The sequence below is a fragment of the Symphalangus syndactylus genome, chromosome 24 (genome assembly GCF_028878055.3).
Source record: "Symphalangus syndactylus isolate Jambi chromosome 24, NHGRI_mSymSyn1-v2.1_pri, whole genome shotgun sequence".
Lineage (NCBI taxonomy): Eukaryota > Metazoa > Chordata > Mammalia > Primates > Hylobatidae > Symphalangus > Symphalangus syndactylus.
The window spans coordinates 67,855,303-67,881,917 of NC_072446.2; the positions used below are offsets into that span (position 1 = coordinate 67,855,303).

General features: G+C 40.7%; 1 protein-coding gene across 2 annotated transcripts in view; it reads right to left on the minus strand.

The window, feature by feature from the left end:
- The window catches only part of PLCB1 (phospholipase C beta 1), a 741,546-nt gene extending 728,880 nt beyond the window's left edge, over nt 1-12,666 (minus strand). Inside the window, exon 1 of one of the 2 annotated variants that reach the window (XM_055265375.2) lies at nt 12,181-12,666. In XM_055265375.2, the coding sequence (XP_055121350.1) occupies nt 12,181-12,279 (99 nt within the window). In that variant the 5' untranslated portion in view covers nt 12,280-12,666. The remainder of the gene's footprint in view (nt 1-12,180) is intronic. The other variant, XM_055265377.2, reaches the window with a different exon arrangement.
- Nucleotides 12,667-26,615: the final 13,949 nt, after the last annotated feature.

Here is a 26,615-nt window from a genome sequence, read left to right on the forward strand (position 1 = left end):
TATGTCAAGGGCCAGTCCTGACCCATGGCCCATTCCTCAGCACCACTGTCAGAAAGTCTCCTGGCCAAGCTTGACCACAATTCTCACTCCACAGCGATTCTCATGTTTTGATGGTATTACAAGAGAACACACATGAATACAGGCATGCACTTCTAAACTAATCAACACCACAGAGTCAACAGGAAAAGTAACAAGCGATGTTCCACAGGGATTGCCCAAGACTTGCATCAGGAAGCAGCAGAGCCAAATACAGCAAATAAAGACACTGGGGAGAAAACAGCTACGCAACAGACAGTCGCAAAATCAGATGTGATGCCTGTCAAACTAAACATGAGCAATACAGCCCCGACTATGAAATGAAATAAATGTAGTCTTGGATGCCAGATGAGGAATTAAGATCATTGAAGTAAAACATCCGTGTGTATCAGCATTGATGAGACTTTTCCTCCAGGGGTATGTCTACTCTGAAATTTCCCAAAATAAAGAAATTTCAGCAGAAGAGACGAAGAAGGTCCAGAGTAAAGGACGCAAAACAGTGGAGAGAAGCAACGTGAAGATACTGGCTTCCTACAGAACAAGCAGAAAAATCCCTTTTAATACAATGTAGGGAAATGTTGGAAGAATTGTTTTTCAAGTGCCATGCAAGATACTTCACATAATCCACGACAGAACCAAATAAAGGCCCAGATCCCAAATCAACCGAGGTGCCCCTGGCTTAGTGGGGGCATCAGATGAGAAAAACCAATAATTTCAATAACATATAGCTCTGGTGGGTATGCAGTGGCACCTCATTGTGTTTTTTAATTTGCATTTCTTCAATGCCTAATGATGTTAAACATCTTTTCATGTACTTATTGGCCTTTGGGGTTGCGGGGAGGGCGGTGAACTGGCCGGATACTATTAAAAGCATAGTATATCATTTATCATTTTCATCAGTGGTTCTCAACTGGGAGCAATTTTGCACCCCAGAAGACTTTCAGCAATGTCTGGAGCCAATTTTTGTTGTCACTACTGGGGAGTTTTGCCACTGACACCCAGTATCTAGAGTGAGGGATGCTGCTAAATATCATATAATACACAGGCCAGACTCCACAACAAAAAATTACTGGGGCCAAATGTCAATGGTGCCAGGGTTGAAAACATGGTTTTAATGGTTTCTGGTTGACTTTATAAGTCTAAAATCCTGCAAGGACCTACGCAGTACATATGCAGGCCCTTGCCATCCAACCACATTATCTGAGCCACACTCCCCTGTGCTAATTCTGCTTCTCTTCTTCAAAATCTTGTGTTCCTTGGCTCTTTGGAATACCCACACCTGCTGTTCCCTCCACCTGATACATTCTTCTACTCATGTTGGCCTAAATCCCACTTGTCATAAATAGAATTTTCCAGGGAAACCTTCCATGCTTCCTATACTCACTTGTACTTTTTTTCCTTCATAGCAGTTATAATGAAAATAATTGTACCTCTATTTGCTTAGCATCTGTCTCCCCAGTAAGGGCAGGCATGAAATCATTAATCATCATCAATCCACAACACTAGCACAATGCTTAAAAGAGACATCAGTACATTTTTAAAGCATGACTGGTGAGTGAATGGATGAAGGGGTGGAAGGTACTGCAGCAAATAAAAACAAGGAAGATTCTGAAAAACATCTGTTGGGGTTGCTGGGAGCCATGTTGCCCACAGCCATGATAAAGAAATTTCAAAGTAGTGGTGAGGGCAGAAAAAGGCTTTGGAGGGCTGAGAAGAAGTGGGTAGGAGGTGAGGACAGGCAGACAGTGACTATAAGTTACACTTGCATAGTAGAGGGAAGGAGATGAAGAAGAAGACAGTAACTAAAGGAGGAAAAGGGACTGGGGAACATTGTGTTGGTTTTGAGGTTGGGATTTTTACTAGTAAAGGCATATTGCTATGTTCTTAGGAAAGCTTCAACTGAGGGGAAACTCACATAGACACTGTTAAAAGAAAGGGGAGTGGTGTCAGATAATAATGAAGTCAGGATTCAGAGATGCCAGGAAGGTCGAGCTCCAAAATATAAATGCAGAAGGTGAGGTATTTCTCATGGACAGGAGGGCAGCTGGAATAATGGAGGTGGCCCAAGTACATTAAACGAGGAGTGGAGAAGGGAGGAAATTAAAAGCATCGTTCCAGGGACTTCCATTGCCTCTGTACACAAAGAATAGTGTAGGTGGAAGTTTATTATAAATCAGATTTAGAACTATGTCTTGTTACTTTTCTCACTTTAACAATAAAGCACAAGTATTCTTTTTTCTCTTTGTGAATCATTATAGTGATAGAATGTTTTCACAACCATGCATCTTTTGTTCTGTCACTCCCAACACTTCTGAATTTCTTTAAGGGCAATTTTCATTGCAATATTTGGGTGTATGGATGAGCATATTTTTCAGAAAATAGGAACTAATGGTAAAATTTACAATATGAGAAATAAATACATTAAGCATCATCATCTTCAACCAATATTGAATTGCAGTGTAGTATACACTCAATCTTAAGACATATTTGGTCCTTAAATGAAGTCAGCACTGTAACAACAGTGAGCTCTGCATTGCCAACAAATAGCTTGCTTCTCAAACGCACATGGAGAAATCTCATTTAAGAAGGCCACAGAGTCCCTTAGGACCCTAGGAGATTTCAGATGGAATGGAAGGACAAGGAGCAAGGTGTTCCAACCAATGCAACACAACACCTCAAAGGTCATGAAGGTCTCATGGGAGCATGACTGCCCTCCAGGTCTGCCTCAAGGCTGCACACTCCCCTGTGTGAACCCACTGTGAGCCAAACAGCAGACATTTCCTTCATTCCACAAATATCCCCTGAGCATCAGCACCTCCCAGTGCCGGGCCTATGCTCTCCCTTGGGGAAAAAAATAATAATGATAATTATAAAGCTATAGCCCTCCAGAAGTCCTGCTCTAGTTGTAATATAAACAAAGCATATCCACCTCCCTGCACAAGTAATATAGATCTGGCCTCTCAGTTGACACTGTCTTGCATTCTGCATCGTGCTTGAGAGCAGGCAACTTACCCTCTACACTTCCTTCATGCCTATCATATTCTTATTCTTCCCATGATCCATGATTTCTATGAAAGGCCATGGGACCAGCCTTAATAGGAATCGGCAAAAGACAACATTTGCACGTATGTCGAGAAGAAGAAAAGGTGGAGTAACAGATATAAAGAGTCTTGCTGAATACAATGTCACTTACTCGACAATGAAAAAAAGACCTTTAACACCATACCTGAATACCTGTCTTTCCACGTGCATGTTTCTGCACTGACTGACTGATGTAGAATATCTTTAAAGACTATAGAGCATACATTGCCCCCTCCTTTTTTTTTTGTTTTGTTTTGTTTTGGAGTCTTGCTCTGTCGCCCAGGCTGGAATGCAGTGGTGCGATCTTGGCTCGCTGCAACCTCTGCCTGCCTCCTGGGTTTAACTGATTCTTCTGCCTCAGCCTCCCAAGTAGTCGGGATTACAGGTGTGCACCACCACACCCAGCTAATTTTTGTATTCTAGTAAAGACGGGGTTTCATCATGTTGGCCAGGCTGGTCTTGAACTCCTGACCTAAAGTGATCCACCTGCCTTGGCTTTCCAATATGCTTGGGATTACAGGCGTGAGCCACTGCGGCTGGCCTGCCCTTTCCGTCTCAAAGCAGCGATGAGGTTTTCCAGTGCTCACACATCTTGCACAGTGTAGACAAAAACGGACTGTACATACACCATGAAAAATAGCTATTTTGAAGACAATAGCTCAAAAACTGAGTTTGCAGGGATCTAAGCTTCATATGTATGAATCCTAAAAATAACAGAGATTCTTTGGAAAAGTCTATCAATCTCTTTAAACTTGTATTCATTTAGACTCTATTAAAAGTTTTTGTTGGCAATGTTCGGTGGCTCACGTCTACAATCCCAGCACTTTGGGAGGCTGAGGCGGGTGGATCACGAGGTCAGGAGTTTGAGAACAGCCTGACCAACATGGAGAAACCCTATCTCTACTAAAACTACAAAATTAGCTGGGCGTGGTGGCACAAGCCTGTAATCTCAGCTACTCGGGAGGCTGAGGCAGGAGAATCACTTGAACTGGGGAGGCAGAGGTTGCGGTGAGCCGAGATTGCGCCATTGCACTCCAGCCTGGGCAAAAAGGGCAAAACTCCATCTAAAAAAAAAAAAAATAAAATAAAAAGTTTTGTTGTTGTTGTTGTTGTTGTTACTAAAAGGACCCTGTTTGGGGACATCATAGTAGACTGGAAAGGACACTGAATTTGGCCAGAAGACGTAGTTTTAAATTCCTATTCCGGATCTACTTAGTTGTGTGTCCTTCGACAAATCACAATCACTAGCCTCGATTTACTTCTATGTGAAATGCAAAAGAAGAACCCTTGCTCTTTTTCCTACCACCCGAGGTGGTCTTAATGACTGAACAGGGGTAAGCAGGGCTGCTATATAAGCATGAATGCCTGCTATTAGGACTCAGTCTGGATATTGAATTCCAGAGGAAATATTACAGCAAAACTGCATTTTACTCAACTGTAGTACTGAAGGAGAAAACTATGTAGGATACCTAGATGATTATTATATTTAGGACTGAAAGCTGTGAAATCCTAGAACCACAAAAGGCCATATCAACCAGGATTTGGTGTGAGAAACAGACATTTCTCTTGAATTTTGAAGATAAAGGGACTTGATATAAATTAAGCACTTGACAGAAAAACTGGAAGGGTTGGAGGAGCAGGCTTTAGGTTGGGTCTCCATGAATGAACCCAGAACATAGTGGCACAGACCCTTGAGGAGAGCTATTGTATCTACCACATTCAGAAAGGTGAGAAATCAAGAAGGAACTCCCGGGGTCCAAACAAAACACCAGCTTTGCTGAAGCCAAAGAAGTGTAAGCTGCCAACATGGAGTGGCCACTGTCACCACTGCCTCTCAGAGACACTGAAGAACTATCACAGAAAGTCCCACCTCTTTTAGCATCTCACGTATCTGTAGAAACAACCCAAAGGATGCAGGAAGTTGGCCCCTTTAATGTTTCTGCCCCACATATCTCATATGCATGAATTTATTTGGTGGAAAAATTAATTTTCAAGAAGAATGTTCATCAGAAAGGAGTCTGGTAAATGTAGCTTTAGAAGTCGAGACTTTATATTATAAGAAGTCCTACTAAGAGGATGTAGGAATTGACGCTATATGAGATTTAACCATATCCAACACAGCACACCTGAGGAGGATCACGATTGGCATCTTTAACATTTTTTGACCAGATCAATTGCTGATTTGCTCTATGGTTTTCCAGCTTCATGAGCTCATATGGCTTCTTCTATAAAATGGATTAAAATTAAATTAAATTTCCCTTACTCTTAACTATTTCATAGACAACTTCCAAAAAAATTTGTTTTTTTTAAGTGGCAAAATAATCTTAATCTTCTAGATATCAGTGCTATATATTGATATCCATGTGACTACTTCAGGTAAATGTTTTCTTTACTAACTAATCCACTTTCTGTGATCTTGTACATTAAACGTCAATTCAGTAAAAAGAAACAGAACATTAACCAAATATTGTAAACAAAAAAAGCCCTTGAAGGCCGGGTGCGGTGGCTCACGCCTGTAATCCTAGCACTTTGGGAGGCTGAGGTGGGCAGATTACCCGAGGTCAGGAGTTCCAGACCAGCCTGGCCAACATGGCAAAACCCCCGTCTCTACTTAAAATAAAAATAAAAAAAATTAGCCAGGCATGGTGGCGTGTGCCTGTAATCCCAGATACTCTGGAGGCTGAGGCACGAGAATCGCTTCAACCCAGCGGCAGAGGTTGGCAGTGAGCCGAGATGGTGCCACTGCACTCCAGCCTGGGTGACAGAGCAAGACTCTGTCTCAAAAAAAAAAAAAAAAAAAAACCTTGAAATAAAAGACAGATGTAGGATGCTTTTATTTATGTTTTAATATAAATAAAATAATTTTAATATAAATAAAAATAACTTTCTTCCAATTTTATATAATAGCTTGTTACTCAATTTATAATAATTTAGTTTCTTTATAAATGTACAGATTTAGACAATCTCAATTAATAAGGACATGCAAACCATTTTTGGAATACAAATTTAAATAAAAATTTTGAGAATTAACACGTGGTAATGATAATAAAATCAAACATTAGATCTTAAAGAGATCAGAGGAAAACCAGAGACACTCTTAAAGAACATAAGCAACCTTTATGTTCTATTCCAATTAGTTAGTTCCTTTATATCCTATTTCAGTTAGTTAGTTACAAAGATCAATGGCTTTTTTATGGTCATATATGTAAATGACCTCAGAAATATGTCTATATTTCCTTTGCCTACTTACACATAGGGGCACAAGGCTCTGATTAGGGGGATCGGACATAGAATAGACAGGGAAAAGATTTGATGGAATAGACTGTGAAATATGCCTGAGCATTTGGAATTTATGATATGATCTGAAAGGTTGCATGAACCTAATTATTAGCTCCAGTAACAAGAAGACTAATGATTTCAGTTACCAGGGGTTTGTTATTTAAGTGGAGACCCATAGCGTTAGTCAATCATTCACCATCAATCCCCTTCCATTTTCTGCTGGCACTTCTTGTTCATGATAACATGAAACAATTCTGATAAGGAAACATTTACAGGTTACCAAATCCCACATAAAAAAGTAAAATTGTTCCCGTTCCATTTATACATCATTGCAGGTAAATATAACTTGAAGCTATTTATTGATAGGCTAAACTTTCAAACGAAGCTAATAGCCAGTGCAAATTATCCTCATTCACCATAGGTAGGGAAATATTAGTGTTAAGCAAGATAAGAGAGAAAACCTATGAGAGAAAATTATATTCCAGCAACAGTACTGTACTAGTCAGCTTTGCCATGCCAATAACAGCCTGTAGGCATTACATTTCCTCTGTAAATTACTAGGGTTTTGCTGAACTGTTCCCTCCTTCAGGGCATTTACTATACCTGCTGCACTTCCCGGACTTGGGACAGACAAGAACCGAATCAACGGCCATCTAAACTGACTATAAGTCACTTTTGTTGCTATTTATTGTTCAAGAGGATCAGTTCAGCAATAATAAAAATGCTTTAGGCTGAAGAGGTTTTTTTTAAGTTTTCATTCAAAGTAAAAATAGCTTATTAGATTAAAAACAAGCAAAACCAAACTATAAAGTTAGAAGTCAAGATAAGGGTTACCCTTAGGAGGGGATGTAGAGACTGGAAGAGAGCGCTCAGGAATTCTGGGGCAAGTGATGCTGTTTCTTGATCTGGTACTGATGACATGGCAATGTCCACTTTGTGAAAATGGATCCAGCTGGACACAGGATTTGTGTGTTTTGTTGTATGCATGTTACACTGATTTTTTAAAAAGTTTCAAGTAGCTTTATTGATTTGCTTGCAAAAAAGTTATGCTCTTACACTTACATTACAGTAATTATTGACTGCCAACGAGAAATTCTCAAAGCTCTTTGGACAAGAAAAATGGACATAACTGGGCATATTTAAGTGGCTCCTTAGAGGGCACCTGCTAGCCTTCCATTCTAAAATCCACCTTACACTTTGTAGTTGCTCCATCCACATCAGCCGGCTACCAACTCAGAGAAGTTTCCTCCCTGTTTCCCGTAACCTTTCCAAAGTGAATGCTGCTAAATTCCCACCTCGCAAACCCTTTCCCCCTCTGCTCTCTCATTGATCTTGTGAGTGTCATCTTGTCATCATTTTCTTGTCATCATTTGGAAACTGGAACAGCAGATTCCACATAATGCAAAAGTTCTAAGCTTTTGTGTAGGATGCTGGGAACTGTGCAATATACTAGTATTTCTTAAATTACCTGTTTCAGCTGTGGGGGTTGGAGGTGTGGTAAAGGAGGGAGTTACTTGATTAAAAGTAACTCCAGATGGCATTAATGCAAATCCAAACTTCTGAGTCTCATCAGACTTCTCAGACAACTTAGTCTAGCAATTATTTTTCCATGTTAGAATATGCTTGTAAGACAGAACGTGCAATGTGAAATTATATACACATATATACATAAATATACTCTATATGGAATTTAAGTAAAAATAAACTTTTGGATTATTTGTAAACTGACTTGCTGTAGAGAATGGATCCTGCTCTAAATTACGTAGACTTATTTTCCATGAAACACCTGGATTTTTAAAATAAGGTAAGAAACCTGATTTTTCTCCAAATTATAAAATCAAAACACACATTAAAGGGAACGGAAGTAAGGTCTGAATTTTTCCACTAGTAGAATAAAAGAGCCATAGAACACCTGCTAATCACCTTGATACAATTCACGTCCATCTTATTTTTGAGGGACAATAACTTTTTTTTTTTTTTTTTGAGATGGAGTCTTGCTCTGTTGCCCAGGCTGGAGTGCAGTGGCGTGATCTCAGCTCACTGCAAGCTCCACCTCCCAGGTTCACGCCATTCTCCTGCCTCAGCCTCCCCAGCAGCTGGGACTACAGGCGCCCGCCACCACGCCCGGCTAATTTTTTGTATTTTTAGTAGAGACGGGATTTCACCGTGTTAGCCAGGGTGGTCTCGATCTCCTGACCTTGTGATCCACCCACCTTGGCCTCCCAAAATGCTGGGATTACAGGCTTCCACCGCGCCCGGCCAACAATAACTTTTAAAAACGTGTTTTATTGAAGGTTGCCTGTATGTCAGGCTTTATACAAAGCAATGCATATGCATTCATTCATTTAAGCTCAACAGCTATTCTGAGTTAGGAGATATTACAATTTGCATGTTACCGTTGACGAAACTGAAGTTGGGATGCATTAAGCAACCTGCCCACAGTAAGATCTGAATTTGAAAGGTAAGAATGAAGAAACAGAAAGAATAAACAAATGGAAACCCTTCCATCCCTCAGAGGTTATGGGGCAGTGAGACAGAGTACTTAGGCATGGAAAACAGGGCCAAATCAGTGGTTGGGCGTCCTATTGTACAGTTTACAGTCCTTGCTCTTTCTCTCCATGTCTTGTCCAATATAGACCAAGGCCAAGATCCAGAAGAGAGAGGAGCTTCTCTCACAATCTCCCAAGCTTCCTAGCTTAGATCAAGAAAGTAACTCTCCTTCCACTGTCTTCCTCACCAGAATTCTCCCACAATCCTTTACACCCACTTCCTACCACTAGAGGCTGCTAACAGACAAATGCAAAACAAAAGCAAAGACATGAGGTTGAATTTTTTAAATATCATTAGGTCAGTCCTTTATCTTCATGCCAAGTTCAGGAGGACACGTATAGCCTTGATGTTCAGACAATATACACCATGAGTTTTAAAATATTGAAATAGTCAAAAAACTCCAGCTACCTACCCACCCATCCACAGACCCTGGGGACTCCCAGACCTCCCCATGATCAAGCAGCAAAAACATTAGCGCCTGGCCCTGGTACAACAGGGTATCTCCAGGCTCTATTACCCCCTGCTGTCTGTTGTGATTGTTTAGTGCCCATGTTAAAGCTTTTGACTACCACCCTTAAAGCATCCACAGCCTCACTGTGTCTTGGTAGGTGGCCAACAAATTATGCATGGCACTGCAACCTCTGGGTGACATCTTCCATTCCATATGGTGGTCAAGACAACAAGACCAGTGATTATGGTGCTTTAATCACTTCAGGAACAAGAGGTAATTTCTTCACATCCTAAACAGCCCCAAATTCATCATTTTTGAATGTCCTGTAACATTACCACGCTTTTACACAAGAAGCAGCAAAAATACAGAGAAGCTACGTGATTTGCCTAAAGTCATGCAGCTTACTGGTGAAAGAACTAGGAGGTAAACTCAGGACTTTGATTCAAGATCTGGTTCTTTTTCGTCTTCAACACACTGTCTCACTAAGGCACAATATAAATAGCCAGATAACTTGAACTGGCTTGATTCTGGAAGGGCAGATAGGAGCTGAGAAGAGTAGAAAAGGGATGCCTGGGGAGGAAAAAGGCAACCCTAAGAAAGGCTGGGTCCCTTGTAGTCCACTGATCGGCATGAAGACCCAGAGAACCAAAGAGCCTGCAGGATAGCTCATTATATTCCAGAAAACTTGACTCCTGAGTGCAGTCTAGGTTTTTTTGTTTTTTTTTTTTTTTAAGACCTGAAATTCTTCTGGTCTTCTCCTTAGTGCCTACGTCCTTCCTTCCAGGAGGGCTTCCTCGGAAACTCATCCTCTCTATTACCCTCAATGCATCACCCAATCTCTCTCCCATTGGTGTTTTTGATGATTTTTGTCTCCTCCACCTAGCATGTAAGGTCCGTAACAGCAGGGATTTTGTCTACTTTTTTCACCACCCCAGGATCCAGTCTAGGATTGGCAGTAATAGATGAGCAAGAAATATGTGTTACAGAAATGCACATAATGAAAGTCATCTACCTGGATATATCAAAATGTGTTTTCATAGAATATTTTCATTTCTCAATGTGATGTTGGCTATTCTCTCCCAAACAAGAAATTATAGAGAATTATTTAAAATACAGTTTAGAATCATCGCTGTATACAAATCCAGAGCTTACGCTGAAACTCCCTTTTCTAAATTCTGCAAAGTCTCTTTCTCTTCCCTCTGCCCTTCACACTCTTCCTCAGTAAATCCATCATCACATCACCTCTCTATTCAAGGATCTCAAAATGGGCAAGACCATCTTATTTATTGCTGAACTGCATTTTCTTTGTCTTTTTTTCCCCCGACACAAAGCATTTAATCTGCGTCTGAATTTATTGTTTAGATTCTATTCCATTTAAAAAACATTCAGTCCAATTAGACTGGAACAGAAAGGAGAAAATTGTGAAGCCCATGGTAAAAAGATGTATGTTTACATCCTTGCCTACAGCATTTAATAATTGGCACGAGCTTTCAAGGAAGCTGTGGTTCATACTCCAAGTTCCGTTAGCGCTTCCAGCTGGACAAAATATAGTCACAGATGCACTCAGCTAAGTAATTGGATTCACTACCTGGAATATTTAAATTGTTTTCAGACACTGGAAAATGGCTTAAGAAGATTAAAGAAAAATACCCTAGAGGATAACAGGCTATAATTTACCAGGTGGAAAATCTTTTCGGAAAGAAGAACGCCTCATTCTCCTATAATTCCTTCTGATTAAGAGATGTATTAGTCATTTGGACTTAAATTTGCTTAGAGCCTGGCAACTCGGGTTTATTTCAGTAGGTTTTTCTTATCGAATCTTTAGAATGACACCCAAGACATAAAATTGATACCATATGTTCTCCATCCAAAGATTCGCATGCTTTCAGCTGGATAGCTAATTTACGTGTTTTGAAGACAACTGGGGTAGAGGGGAAGGTGAAGCCATTTGAAGTCCTGGGGTCTGGGCTGCACGTAAAGCATTAGAGACCCCGGCGCTGGGCTAGGCTCTGCCCTACCTGGCAAATGGTGCAGGTAAATCGTGGGGCAACCCCTCAACGTGTATATTTCAGGCAGAAGACTCCAATCAGCTCAGTTCTCAAAAGTCAGCCCTCCCCACTTGCCTGCGGGCCCATGAGCCCTCCAGGACCCCTCAAGGGCCCCCATTCTGTTCACGCCCTCCCCAGATGTGTCCCCGCAGCCCTTTTCAGGGACCCTCACTCCGGAGTCAGGCGCTGAAGTTTGGCATCAACGACCACCTGTTGGCTGGACCGTTGTGTCCTCCACCGCGTGGGCTCCCACAAGAGCGCCAAGAGGGTTCGCAATCACTAAAGTGTTTTGGACTTCAGGCCCTTCCTTCTTGAAATGGGGCAAAAGAGGTAATAGGGGGTGCGTCCGCGGGCGGAGAGGGACGCGATTTGTTCACACCAGGAGCTTTCCAGTTGGTCCCAACTTCACACTCCCTACTTTGCGAACTCTCAGGACCTGTCACCAGGCAAAGCTTGCCCCTCCCTCTCCACTGGCCCAAAAGATTTAAGACCCTCAGGGGGCGCTTGCCAGACCCAGAAAGGATGGCAACTACTAAAGCACGATGACACAGGAGCGCGCGCAAAGCTTCTGCCCTTGGACATCCGCTTTGGTAGATGCCAACCTGTGCGCCCGAGGCGGCCCCTGCCCGCTCCCAGTGCGCCCATTGCATAACGCGCCCCTCGCCCCACCCCCACGACGCCCGCCCTGCCCGGTGCCCGAGCCAGCGCCCCGACTCGGGCCGCCCCAATACTTACATCATCCCACTTGACGAATTTGGTGCCCTTCTTGAGGCTGTCGGACACGCACACGGGCTTGAGTTGCAAGGCGTGCACTCCGGGTTGAGCCCCGGCCATCTGGGCTCATCTGGGCTCCGGGCGGCCCGGGCAAGCGCGGCAGGGACCGGGGACCGCGCGCGGGGCGCGGGGCGCGGGGGCGCGGGCTCCTTTCTCCGCTCCGGAGGCGCTCGACTCTGCTCCCCGCCGGCCTCCCGGGCCTCCCGGCCTCCGCACCTCCCTCCGGCGCAGCTCAGCAGGCAGAGCGCGCGGGGGCGCAGCGCCCGGCCATGCCCCGGGCGGGACGCGAGGTCTGGAGCCCGCGGTGGACGAGGAGCCTCGGAAGGCGAAGAGAAGCCGAGCCGGGCAGCCGAGGCTGCCAGTCGCGGCGGATTCTGCTCCTCCGCCGCCGCCGCCTCAAAGCGCACCATTCAGCACATCCTCTATACACAGAGGGAGAGAGCGAGTGACACACGCCCGGCGCCCCCCCTCCCCGCTCTTTTCCCTCCTCCCTCCTCCTCCCCCCCGCCCCCCTTCCCGCCACCCTCGCTCGCTGGGTCCTTCCTTCCCCCCGCGGCTCCCAGCCCAACTTTGCACGCTGGGTCAGGCGCCAGGAAGCGGGGACGCAGCGGCACCTCCTGGCTCCCGAGCCCCATTGCAGCCAACGCCTGCCTCCCGCATTCGCTCTGAGCATGCCCCGTGCCCTGGTTGCAGGGGTGCTAGGGGTCCCCAGGAGCCTTACGCTCTTTGGGGTTTTCTTGGGAATTTGGGATCGAGCTCCGGAGCGTCTTTGGATCCCAACTGGGTGGGAAAGGGGGCCCATCTGGAGGAACCAAAGAGGCAACCCCTAGCTTTTGGCTCTAGCTGGAGCTCTCCAGCGCCGGCCACAAACCAGCTTTTTGAAAAGAGAATTATCATTTATCAGCAGAGAAGAGCGCAGTTGAGAGGCTCTTTGAGGAAACCTCGCCGCGCCTGAGAGTTTGCAGCGCGCTGATCTTGAAACCCGGGCAAACGGTTACGTTGTGCTTTTGAGACAAAAAGCCCACCCTAAAGAAAGCAAAGGTTTTATTTTCCAAGCAAGAAAGAGGATCCCCTCTCCGGCTCCTCTCCTTGAGTATGTAGGATGTGTAGCGGGTGGGGGAGAGTCTTATTAATAGAAACTTGCTCATTTAGGAACATAGGTCCAGGAATGTTTGTCTTCACTCCTTCCACAAACATGTCTCAATTCAAGAAAGAAAGGGAGGGAGGGAAGAAGGGAAAGAGCGGGGCCAGAATGGATAAAATTTTAAAGACTGGTAACACCAAATGCTTGAAAGGGTGTGGAGCAACTGGAACTCTTTTTTTTTTTTTTTTTTTATTAAGGAGAGAGAGGAGAGGAGAGGGAGAGAGACAGTGAGTGACTGAGTGAGAGAGAAGAGAGAGAGAGGAGAGAGAGAGGAGAGAGAGAGAGAGACACGCGGGGGGTGGGGGGGGCGGAGAGAGAGAGAGGGAGAAATAGCTTGGAACTCTTGTTCGTTGCTGGAGGGAATATAAAATAGTAAAGCCACTTTGGAGAATAGTTTCTTATAAAGTAAGACATTTACTTATCATACAACCTAGAATTCCACTCCCAGGTATTTGTCCAAAAGAAATGAAAACATTTAAGTCCTCAGGATCTTGTAAAGTGATGAGAATAACTTTCTTCTTAGTAGCCCGCAAATGTCAATCAACAGGTGAATGGATAAACAAACTGTGGTATACCCAAATATTGGAATACTATTCCACAATAAAAATGAGTGGGCATGCATGGGCAGGGATGAATCGCGACTTTAAGCTTTGTAAAAGAAGCCGGACACGATAGACTGTATGCTGCATGATTCCATGTGTAGGAATTGCAGAATAGGCAAGATATTCTATGTTGACAGAAAGCTTGCCTGTGGCCACAGGTAGGTAGAGATGGACAGGGAAGAGCTACCAGCACCTGATGAGCATGTCGGAAATGTTCTGTATCGTGTGTGTATTTATCAAAACTTGTAAGTTCTGTAAGTACGCCTAAATTGAGTGCAGTTTGTTTTAAGTAAATTATATCTCAGAAAGGTTGATTTTTAAAAAGAAGAAAGACTATGAAGAGAGAAAAATGACTTTCTCTCAATTCTTCATTCTCCCTGTTCTCTGCCCTCAGGACTCCAAGGCCCAATGCTTATGAACTCAGTCAAAACATTACCAAAATCCAATACAGAAATTTGCTATTAAATATTTCAATGCATTTAAAATATACTTATTGGTAGCCAGCTGTATACTAGCCACTGTTGTAATCACCATGGATAACCTGGTGAACAAGACCCATGACTCCTGCTGTCATTTGAGGGTCTTGCCTTGTGCTTGGAAGCCACTTGCTACAAAGAATTTCATGAAAAACTGACTGGTTTCATTTTGATCACATGTCCCTAAACTAAAACCTGAATGGTCCACAGTCCCTCTAGCCAGCAGCCTTGGCTTGCTAATCACCTCACAGAAGGTACCAGTCACCTTCTCAAGTCGATTTTCTCTACTTCAGAGTACTGCAATGAAACTCTGCTTCCAGGGCTCCAGAACTTCTCAATTGTCCTTACAACTGATCATACCTAATTGTTCTCCTTTCCTTTCCTGTTTCCTTCTATCTCTTTGTTATTCACTGGAAAGATTATTGGGCAAATAGTTTTTACCTATCACAGTGGCTTAGGAAGGCAAGACAGGGCTGCGCTCACTAGAAGAGGAGATTGGAGAGTTACAATGAGCTCTAAGCAAAATAAGAAAGTAGACTGAGCCTCCTGTGGTAGTTTATTGCATCATAGTTCTCTGCTCCCTGCTCCTTTCTGTGTCCACACATTTTTCTTTGTGACCTTACAGTTTTTACTAGACACGCTGTTTATTTATCCATCCCATTGATGTTGGGCAATGTGACTTGCTTTGGCCAATGGGATGTTTGAAGATGTGATATTAGCAAAGGCTCAAAATATGCTTTGAGGTTGGGCTTTCCCTCTTGGGTTTCTTATCATTTCCATGAGATAAACATGCCTCAGGGAGCCTCTGATCTAAGGAGACAATCAGGACAGACCTAAGCCCCATTTACAGCTTGGAAGCAAGTCCTGTAGAAACCATCCTAGATGTCCCAGACTCAGCCAACCTGCAGACTCATGAACGTGACAATAAAAGTTCATTGTTGAATGGCACTGAGTTGGGAGTAATTTGGTAACCACCATCATTGGCAATGGATAGTTGAGTATTTCATCTAGCATCCCTGATTCCTCCCAGCTGTTGCTGTGAACGTGGATGTAAAAAGGAGAGGACGCTGTAGAAATCTGAACAGGATTTGTCTTCAAGACAAACATGGGCTGCAAGAGTTTCTTCAGCCAGCAAAATGACGCAGCTTCTTAAAGGAGAACTACAGGATAAATCCCTTCAACATGTAGCATGAGGCTTGAAGCAACATGTTTTAACTCCCTCATTTTCCACACCTTTTGTTCAGTATACAAGATAGAAATGTTTCTAAAGTGTGGAGATTTTTGCTATGCAAAGGGATCTGTAAGAAATCCAAAATTGTGTGAGCCAGGCCTGTGATCCATCAAGTTCGGTGCTGTGTACTGTTTTTTGAAACAATAGGAAGGTCTGTTTTTTGTGAGAGCACAGAATTGCCCTCTGGGAATGTCAACCTCAGGGAGCTAGCAAAGCTAACCTTTACTGAGCACTCACTGTGGGTCAGAGCACTAAGCTAAGCACTTCGCAGACACTCAAAAACATAACCCTTCCTATTCAACACCACTCTCCACCCTCTTTTTCTTGTAAGCAAACCCTGACTTAATTTGGGTGGCAGTCATGCTTAGGAAACGTGGCCCCTCTCTCTTTCCAAGGAACAAGCTATGATTGGCCCCAACTAATGACAATAATTCCATTCCTCTTTGTCTGTAACTGGTTTAGGAGCTACCTGAGGGGCTCAGTTCTGACTAATGTCTTCAGGGAAATTCTCTTTCTCTGTCTCATATTGTTATGTAAAGAGGACACTGACAAGAAAGATGCAAAGAAACCTGGTCCTTCATGAGCTTTTTTTTTTTTTTTTTTTTTTTTTTTGAGACGGAGTCTCGCTCTGTCGCCCAGTCTCTGGAGTGCAGTGGCGCAAACTCGGTTCACTGCAAGCTCCGCCCCCCGAGTTCACGCCATTCGCCTGCCTCAGCCTCCTGAGTAGCTGGGACTACAGGTGCCCGCCACCACGCCCGGCTAATTTTTTTGTATTTTTAGTAGAGTCAGGGTTTCACTGTGTTAGCCAGGATGGTCTCCATCTCCTGACCTCGTGATCCACCTGCCTCGGCCTCCCAAAGTGCTGGGATTACAGGTGTGACTTTATGAGCTTTTTAAACCCTTTGAATTTTCTTTAGACTTCTTAATGAGTGAGATAATAAATCTCTTTATTATTTAAGCTTTATTGTTACTCTCAGCAAGCTGATCTGGTAGATAATATTATTGTATCCTAGTTTACTGATTTATATACTAAAGCTTGGAGGATGGATTAACCTCCTCCAGTTACAAAATTCGGAATTGAGATCGAGACCTAGGAAGTCTGACTTTAGAACCTTGACTCTTAACTACCATGGTAGATACTTCTAGAACTTACAAGGCAGATATGAGTAGTTTCTCTCTCCTTTTAACCACAGTGTAATATAAATAGTCCTAATTTCCCTAGAAACTAGATTGTGGTATGTACTCCAGTCTCTTGTCAGCTCATAACTCACTTGAGGCCTGCCACAGTGGGAAGGACAGTGTTTTGATTTGAATAGACATATCTTTTAACAGCCGGTTCTACCGATTACTACGTATGGGACCCTGGGAACGTCTCTTATCTCTTCTGAAATACAATATCCTACTATGTAAATGGAGAAATAATAATAATGTCAAAGCTTTTTATGTCACATACTCTTCTCGGGGTTTTACATTTTTAATGCGTTCACTGTCATATTAACCCCTGTGAGCTGGGTTACTATTATACTATTATCTCCACTTCACAGCTGGGTAATCTGAGTCAGAGAAGTGTTAAGTAGTTGTTTAACATTTTCCAGCTAATAAGTGAATGAACCAGAATTTAAACCAGGCAGTTTGACCCCAGAGCCTGCATATTTAACCTCCACACTAAGCTGTCTTAAAGAGGTATTGCAAAGATTGAATGAAATCATATATCTAAGTCCCTGTCACAGCGGGAATCAATAGTAGTTAACACACATATGGTTATTCTAAAATTCTACTACATTCCCTTTCTATGCCCTAGAATAACTCTTTTAGTCTTAAAAGACAGCATTCTAATTCTGTGGTCTGAGATTTAGTAAACTTCTTTTTAGCTGCATTGATTCTATAAACTTTAATCGTATTCATTTTCGTCTCTAACCTTCTAGAATTGAAAAGCTCTTTTCCATCATGAATAAATGGGTTCTAATTGCATCTAAGAATCAGGGCACCTTTAACTCACCTTTTTTGAAATAAGAGAGATATGGAGAAAAACTACCCAGAACCAGCTTTATAATAACCACATCTGGGTTACAGTCAGTAGCCTCTGGCAGATGAAACCCTCCCATATGTGCTGATCCATGCTCTTCCCTGCCTAGCTGGCCAGAATGAAGGTGATCCCAGTGGTGACCTTGGAAGCCACGCACTGAAGAAGGCAGAGCTTCTGTTAGTTGGAGTCCCTGATTAACTCCATGGAAAAAGGTCACCCTGATGACTTGTTCACTTGCCCAGTAAATTATGTGAACAAGAGGCACACTTATAAAGTATTAGAGCCAAGAATTAAATGCCATTGGCATCATTATTTTCATTACTTTTCACATTAATATAAGAGATAAGGCTTACACCTCTTGAATGGTAAATAAGAAAATGCATCATGATGAAATTGCCAGCTTTTGACTCAGTGAGTTCTGCTATCAAGTAAAACACTGACAGAGGCAGAGACTCAAAGGAAGACAACTTAAAATTATCACCCACACATTGGAGAAGAACATCTTCCTTAGAAGCTCTTATTTGAACCCTTTCTTGATAGCACAGTATGTTTCTCTAAATTCTATCACACAAAAGAAAAAAACCTTCAGATTGCTTTAGTTATGTTACAGAAATGGTGAGGTTTTTTTTTTTTTCTTCTTGAAAAACAAGACAAATGACCTTCTGTTCATTTAAGCTCTACTTTATGCTTCATATAAAGCAAAGGCTTTCATTGAAATCTGGCTAATCGCCTTAAACGCAATTTCAGAAAAAGAATTTGGAAGCTCAGATCCAAAAATGTTTAAGGAGAGACACTCTCAGTACAATCCAGATTTCACGGAAAATGCAGGTGTTTGCAGAGAAGACTGCGGAAACGATGCCTCAGGATGGCAAGAAGCACCCACCTCACCCTATTTCCTTCTCCGTCATCTCTGGGCCCTCAGACAAAGTGACTGAGACACACCAGTGTAAATATATAATCTTCATGAGTCAGTTTATCTTCCAGATACTTATCTTCCCTGTTCTGTAAAAATAAACACCAGCATACCCCCAATTCTCTCTCACTTCAAATAAAATCACTGAGCTTTAGGTCTGTAATGATATCTATTGTTGTAAGCAACAGGATTTAAAGGAAGTTTCATTTTATTTTCACTTCGGGGCACTATAAACAGATTTGCATTTTAAAAAACATCCTTTTGCCTTTCAATTTGTTTGGGGTAAAAATCCTCTTCCAAATTTTGCTGGAGTTAAATTCCACACTTCACTGCCTCCCTTTTGTATACAAAGACTTCAACCACCATTACTGATACAGTGACAATTGTAAAATATGAATAATCACCTTTTCACATTTTTCTAGAAATTTTAACAAAGAACAACATGATTTTGCTTCATCAAGACTTCTCTTTCTGGTGTTCCCTCATTTCACTGTAGTGACACCATCTTAGGAAACTAAAAGCAAACTCTTTGACTTTTTTATTGGTTATAACTATTCCTATTATTCTTTAAAGCATACAAAGGAGGGGGTAAAGTCACTTTTCAAAGGAGCTGTGTTAGAGATTTCTAGTTGCCAGCCAATACCTATGTTCCTAGTGTCCATTAGCAGCAGGACTCCCAATTTGAAGTCGCAATGTGTTTTGTTCACCTTCCCCCTTCCTCCTTCTCGTGGCCTGGAATGGCCACTCAAGGGCTGAAGCTCCAGCTAGGAGGTGACCTTGAGCATGAAAGCCAGGAGCTAGACTAGTAGAGAAGAACGAAATCCTTGGGTCTCCAAAGCACCACACCATCCTGGATCATCTAGATTTTAAATGACGGGAAAAAAGTTCCTAACTTGTTTAAACCCCTATAATTTAGCGGTTTTCATCCTATGCATCCACAATCAACTCCCACTGATATAGCGGCAAATACCGAACACTGGCAGCTCCTAGTGCTATTGCTTTGTTCTACGTCAGCTCTTCAATTACCTTTCTAAGCTCTGCGCCAGCAGGTTGGGAAAAAATGTCTTTTGTTTTTTTCAAGTATTTCCCCAAGGTTCTGTTCCTGAATAAATTGCTGGTTCTCATTCATTCCTCCAAAATTTGAAATAATTTTGCCCTGCCTGGCCTCATCAGGATCAGTATAGAAACATTGGTTTTTATGGAGAATAATTGTACTCAAAGTATTTGCAAAGATAAGTAACGAAGGAACTTACATAGTGATGCATTTTGTTTAAAAATTAGTCCCAATGCTATGGTAGCAGCTACATAATTAAAGTAGGTGTCACCATGAATGTCAATCTATGGTAATTTACAGATACTCTATTATGAAGTTTAGCTTTTTCTCACTTGAATACACATCTTTTATGTTAATGTTGATATTATAATATGCTAGGGAATTGATGAACAAGGCTTTGGACAATTTCATTCTTCATTTAACTAAATAGCATGACTCAAATTTATTCCAGGTTCTCTCAGACTGTGAAAACTGAAATAAGTAAATAATCCTACATCATTGTTGACCTAGTTTTGTAATGCCAAACTGAATCATACAGATAAGGAACAATGTTGAGCTGGGATTTTTTTGCATTCACAAAAAGAGGTTCTAGGTTAGTAGTTTAAGACACTAAAGTTTTTTTTTTTTTTTTTTATACTTTAGGTTTTAGGGTACATGTGCACAATGTGCAGGTTTGTTACATATGTATCCATGTGCCATGTTGATTTCCTGCACCCATTAACTCGTCATTTAGCATTAGGTATATCTCCTAATGCTGTCCCTCCCCCCTCCCCCCACCCCACAACAGTCCCCGGAGTGTGATGTTCCGCTTCCTGAAGACACTAAAGTTTTGAATCAACTGAATTGAATTCAAATTGTACCTATGTATGTTGGGTAAATCTAGATAAGTTTTAAATGTATATACATTCCCTTACTATATCTTATGCCCATTGGTACCTATTAAATATCAAATGCACACATGCAAACATGTACAAAGAGCAGGAAACAACAGCTAAGTCAAGCAACAGATGGCATTGGTTATGTTACAAATAGGGAAAAGAAAAATAACTTGGAAAATGATTAAATTAAAATTGTAGTAAAAAATTCAAATCATCAAGATGAAGATGCATAAAACACCCCTTTTTTTCTTGACTATAGATAAAAATAATTGAAAACACTTGAAAAGCAAATAGTCCCCACGGCAGAGAGCAGTGGCTCACTCCTGTAATTCCAGCACTTTGGGAGGCCAAGGCAGGCAGATCACAAGATCAGGAGATCGAGACCATACTGGCTAACACGGTGAAACCCTGTCTCTACTAAAAATACAAAAAATTAGCCGGGTGTGTTGGTGGGCACCTGTGGTCCCGGCTACTCGGGAGGCTGAGGCAGGAGAATGGCGTGAACCTGGGAGGCGGAGCTTGCAGTGAGCTAGATCACCCCACTACACTGCAGTCTGGGCCACAGAGGGAGACTCCATCTCAAAAAAAAAAAAAAAAAAGCAAATAGTCCCTTTTTTTTGGAGTGGTAAAGAAAAATTAAGTTGCAAATAAAGACAATGAAGAGAATCTCCCCCTTCCCTAACAGATTCTATTCTGTGATTTGAGCTATATTGCCACTGCATCTTCCAAAGAGAGAGAAAAGGTAGGATTTGTAATCATCCTACAGTCTAATTCTAATCTTACCAAGTGAAGGTTATAAAGCTATCTCCTGTTACCTTTTCAAACTAAGGAATTAGAATATAATCTTTAGTTGTATGGCAGGATGGACAAACATTTTCAGCAAAAGTCAGAGAGGAAATATTTTAGGCTTTGTGGGCCATATGATCTCCGTCATTACCACCCAACTCTCCCAACTCTTCCATTGTAGACTAAAAACAGCTGTAGACAATGTGTAAATGAAAGAGTGTATCTGTATTCCAATAAAAGTTTATTTACAAAAACTGGTAGCAGGCTGGATTTGGCCCATGGGCTATAGTTTGCCAACCCTTACAAGAAGAAGTAATTTCAAGATTTCTTGAAACTTTCACAGTCTACCCTAAAATAATTGAGCATTTACTCTTTTATAAAAGTCTCATTTATTTGTTTCTTTGTGATATATAATATGCAGCTTTAGTAAATTCCACTACTATACTATAAACAAGTAAAACCATATACTACAGCAGATCTGAAGCAGAATATGTTTTATATATGAAGATAGGCAACAGACTAAACTAGGTAAAGATGAGTGAATATAAGATTTTGGCCCATAACAACCATGTAGCAACAAAAATAGCCTGACAACAGCTAATTCACACACACACACACACACACACACACTCTCCCTCTCTCTCTCTCTCTCTCTAAAGAGATCATCTTGGAAAATACACGTTACCCATAAAATAATATTTGGGACATCTAATTTATAACTATGCAAATTAATCTCAAAAATACTTGAGAAATTCTGTTAATAGCACTTCTCATTAGCATTATTTGTAAATGTAAAACTGCACCAAGCATATACAGATAGTAGCCTAGCTCTCATTAAATATAGCTAAGACCTGTTCTCTAGGATTTCCCTATACATTTCCAAGGGTAGTATAGTTACCCAAAATATGCTGAGTTCCTACTATGTGATAGAAAATCGAATGGAATCTATTATTAGATTTCTGCCTTCCGTGCCAACATACGAAATTTGGCAATGTAGTAAATGAGCAGCTTATGGTATCATTTAGTGCCTGGTTACTCAGCGCGTGGTCCATAGACCAGCAGCATCAACATTGTTTGGAGCTTCTTAGAAATACAGAATCTTGGACCCCACTCCAATCCCACTGTATCAGAGGGTACCTCTGGTACCAGAAGCCCAGGGGATTGTGTGCACATTGGAGTTATGAAGCACTTGTGGGGTCTATTAGCACCACAGTCAGGTAAGTGATTCTCTAGTGTCCTGGCATCCTTGTTCCAACTTCCTTAGGAACTAATTTCTTATCAAAGAATATCTTGGCATTGCAGAAAATTTGACTATTTTATTATACATAAAATAATCACAGTGTCTTCTAGGCATGCACACCAAGCCTCGTTTCCCAAGATGTTTATGCTTTACAGAATAGCTGAGACCAACTCTGTTTACTGGAGTAACATGCTGAGATTTGATGGGCTATTGAGGTCAGGCAAAAATATCTACGTTGATACCACATTGCATGGGAAACATACTAATCACTTAGTTATTGATGTTAGAATATCGTTTGAGGTGCTGTGGTGGAAATTAAGATTGAACCACATGAGAAAGCCAACACACTGCCTAATTTCTATACTCAGAGAGTTAATTTATCTTAATGCCTTTCCTCTTTTTTATGCCTGAATGTTGAGAGAATTGCTTTTTTGGCCCCATAGTACAATGACCAGTGCTACTTAGAAAAATGGCACTACAGGATTGTAAGTTGATAATACTTGATATTTGAATTTTAAACGTGAGATTAACTGTTTACATAATTATTTGTCTCCTTTATACATATTTAATTTTTGATCCTTCATTTAGTTGAAGGCTTTTATATATTTTAGTGAGGCCAATTATTATTTTGGTCTGGTTTTGGAAGCATACATATGCATGCTTCCAAATATATATATATATATATATATATATGTGTGTGTGTGTGTGTATATATATTTAGTAATAAAATATATCTTACATTTTCACTCTGTTTTTTATTCCACAGGAAGGATGCAGAGGATAATGTTGGTCACTGCTTTCCTGCTGCCAAGACTTAGCTGTAAAGTTGTTTAACAGGTTTGAGTTCTCAAGAATGTACAATAAAACCTACAGATAAAGGTTAGACAAGCACTGCAGTACTCACAGAAAAAAATATGTTTTACATTTAGAAAATAGTTGCTTTGTATGATGATGATGTAAATTTGTGTGCAAACACACATGTGTGTGTGTCTATATGTCAATATGTTCATGTTTAAAAATGCCAACAAATTGTTTATTTGGAAAAATATTTGTCTTTATTTTTTAAAACACTGAACTAATAAGAGTAATGTCATAGATGCATTTTTTCCAGCGTTTAGGCTTTATTTCCATCAAATTATACCAACACTTTTTACGAATCAAATAAATCTACAAAGATACTTATAAATAGAAGCAGCTTTTTATCCTACATCTACACAACTTCCCTCTCTTCAGATGTAGGTACTTTTAATTATTCTAGCTGATTCTTTGGCATTTAGCCACATATTGCAAAATAATATACTGCTGATTACTGATTCACTCTGTTCATTATCTGTCGCCTTCTTGGTATAGAAGACGACAAATGTCTTTTTTCACCACCCTCTCCCTCTTTCTCCTGCCCTTATAATACCGTCATAAAGATGGATTTATCTTCATTTTTGTTAGCTCAATATTTCATGTTCACATTGTGATTATTAGATATGATATATAATTATAATACTATATATAGTTCCTTAGTATTTATAAGGATATATATATATATACACACATATATACACACACACACACACACACATATACAGGTGAGTCTGAATTATGCAGTTGCCATAATTACTTTTCATTTCCTGTATACTTTGTTCTGCATGCTTTGTTTTATCATTTGATCAGCTCGTTTGTCCTTACCACCAATTCAGGGCAGAGATAGCCTCCATTTTGAAAGCTCCTTGTGATAAATGCAAACAGGTTGAATATTCTCTCAATCTCTCCTTCTGGACGAGGTCTTTTCTGGAGACTTCTGCCCTGCTCCAGTGTGGATTCTCTTTGTTCTCTGGGTCTCTGCACCACTATCTTCTGGAGGTCTCCTTCATCATCAGGCTGAGAATTCCCTTCGTCTCGTGGCTCTATTGGAACTCCTAATTCTTGCCTTCATTTTTGCTCAACCCGACAAGATTTCATGGGTTTTATCTTTATATGGCTTCCTGAGAAATTGTGCAAAGGAAGTAAAATATTTGAAAGCTGACATGTACCAAAATGCCTTTATTCTGCCCTTCATGATTAATCTATACACTGGCCAAACAGAAACATTCTAGTTTAGAAATCATATTCTCTCAAAATTTGGAAGGCTTTCTTTCTCCCATTGTCTTTTAGCAATACCGCTTTTGAAAGGACTAATTGTCTTCCTTGATTCTCCATATGAAAACTTGTTTGGTTTTTCTAGGATTTTATATCTGGAAATTTATTGCTATTCCTCTTTGTCCCTAGAGTTCTGATTTTATGTGAGCTTTGGACTGTGGTTTGGGTTATTTTCATTCACTATGCTGAACATTAATTCAGCTCTTTTAATTTAGAAAATCATGATTTACAATTCTGGGAAATGTTCTAGAATTATTTCATTGCCTACTTCTTCTCCTTCATTTTCTTTCTGGAAGACTCATGTTTTGGATATCAGACCTCCTAGATTGGTCCTCTAACTTTATTATATATTCTTTCCTGTCTTCCATGTTTTTATCTTTTTGTTATACCTTCTATGGCACTTTCTAACTTTATCTTTCAACTCTTCTGCTTCAGTTTTCCTCTCTGCTATCATGTATTTAATTTTGAAGAGCTGTTTTTGTTCTCTGAATGGTCATTTTTATAGCATCCTAGTCTCATCTCGAGTTGTCTCCATAATGTTGATCTACTTTGTTTATTTTTAAAGTCTTCTAAAGGCTGGTCTTTATCTCACCTGGTCTTTGCTCCCTCCTGCTTGCTTTGCCTCTGATTTTCCTCATGTCATCACGATGTCAAGTGTCAGTTAGACACTTCGCAAAAATATCTGATGATTTTTTGGCCGCCAGTTTATTTTTCAAAAAGTGAAACAAGAAAAGAATGCTGATTGAAAGCTTGAAGTGCATAGACAGGGCTCATTACATGTGGCTCATACTGTAGGATAATCAGACTGGGCTTCTGGAGGAGTAACTTCCATATCCATATTTTGAGTTTTTTTCTCTTATGTCGGTCATATTCCCTAGCAAAGATTCTTCCGTGGATTGAGATACTGGTGTATTTGAAGGTGTGACTTCTGGCCATCATTACTTATAGAATTTTTGCTACATGTTTACTTTACGAATGCCACCTGACTGTATTATTTACAACAATCTTTTGAGGTAAACAACATTATTATCTCCAATTTAAAGGTGAGGAAAATAAGGTTTTGGGAGGTAAACCCTTATCAATGTCATATAATTAGTAAGGTAGGAGCCAGGATTTAACTGCAAATTTTAGCTTTCTCCAACGTAAGATTTAAACATTATTATTATTATTTTAAAATGTTATAAATATTCTACTTAAATAAATACATGAATTCAGTGAATAGGAGGTTAAAATAGACAATTAGTAACATTGGGGAGATAAAAGCCAAAACAGAACTCTTAAATCCAAGGCTTGCACAAGATTTTAATCTCTACACAGAGCATGTAGATTGGCACGGGCCTTTGGACTCAAAAGCGATTCAGCAGGCAAACAGAAAGAAAAATTGAGAGAAACAGGGATTTTAATTCAAACTTTGGAAAATGAACTGCTGAAGTAGCAGTAGTTTTCCCATGTGACTCTTCCTACATACATAACACGTACAATATTCTGATGCTTTAAATCATGACTAGAACTAGTAAAAACATTGCAAGTTGAAGCATAACATGTAAGATTATTTTCTCACTTCATGACTGGTTAGAAAATGTTCAACTCCTCTAAATGCATGACTGCTACATTTCATAACTTCAAATCTTATCTTTGGAGTGACCGTGGCTGAGAAGCTGCCTTGGCTATATTCTGAAATATCTGAAAGAATCAGTGGGGTTATAGCTTTCTTAATTATATAATTTTACATTTTTCTGCAGTGATTTAAGTGATTCCGTTGTCGTTATTCATTTCATTTTCCCCAGAATATTCTTTAATCCTATTTCTCTGTATGCAGTTTATGCAAGCAAAAACTTTGTTATTAACAAGGCCAGGCATCAAAATATTATTGTAATTGATCTAAATTCCTCTTTAGAACTCCAGGTTTAAATGAA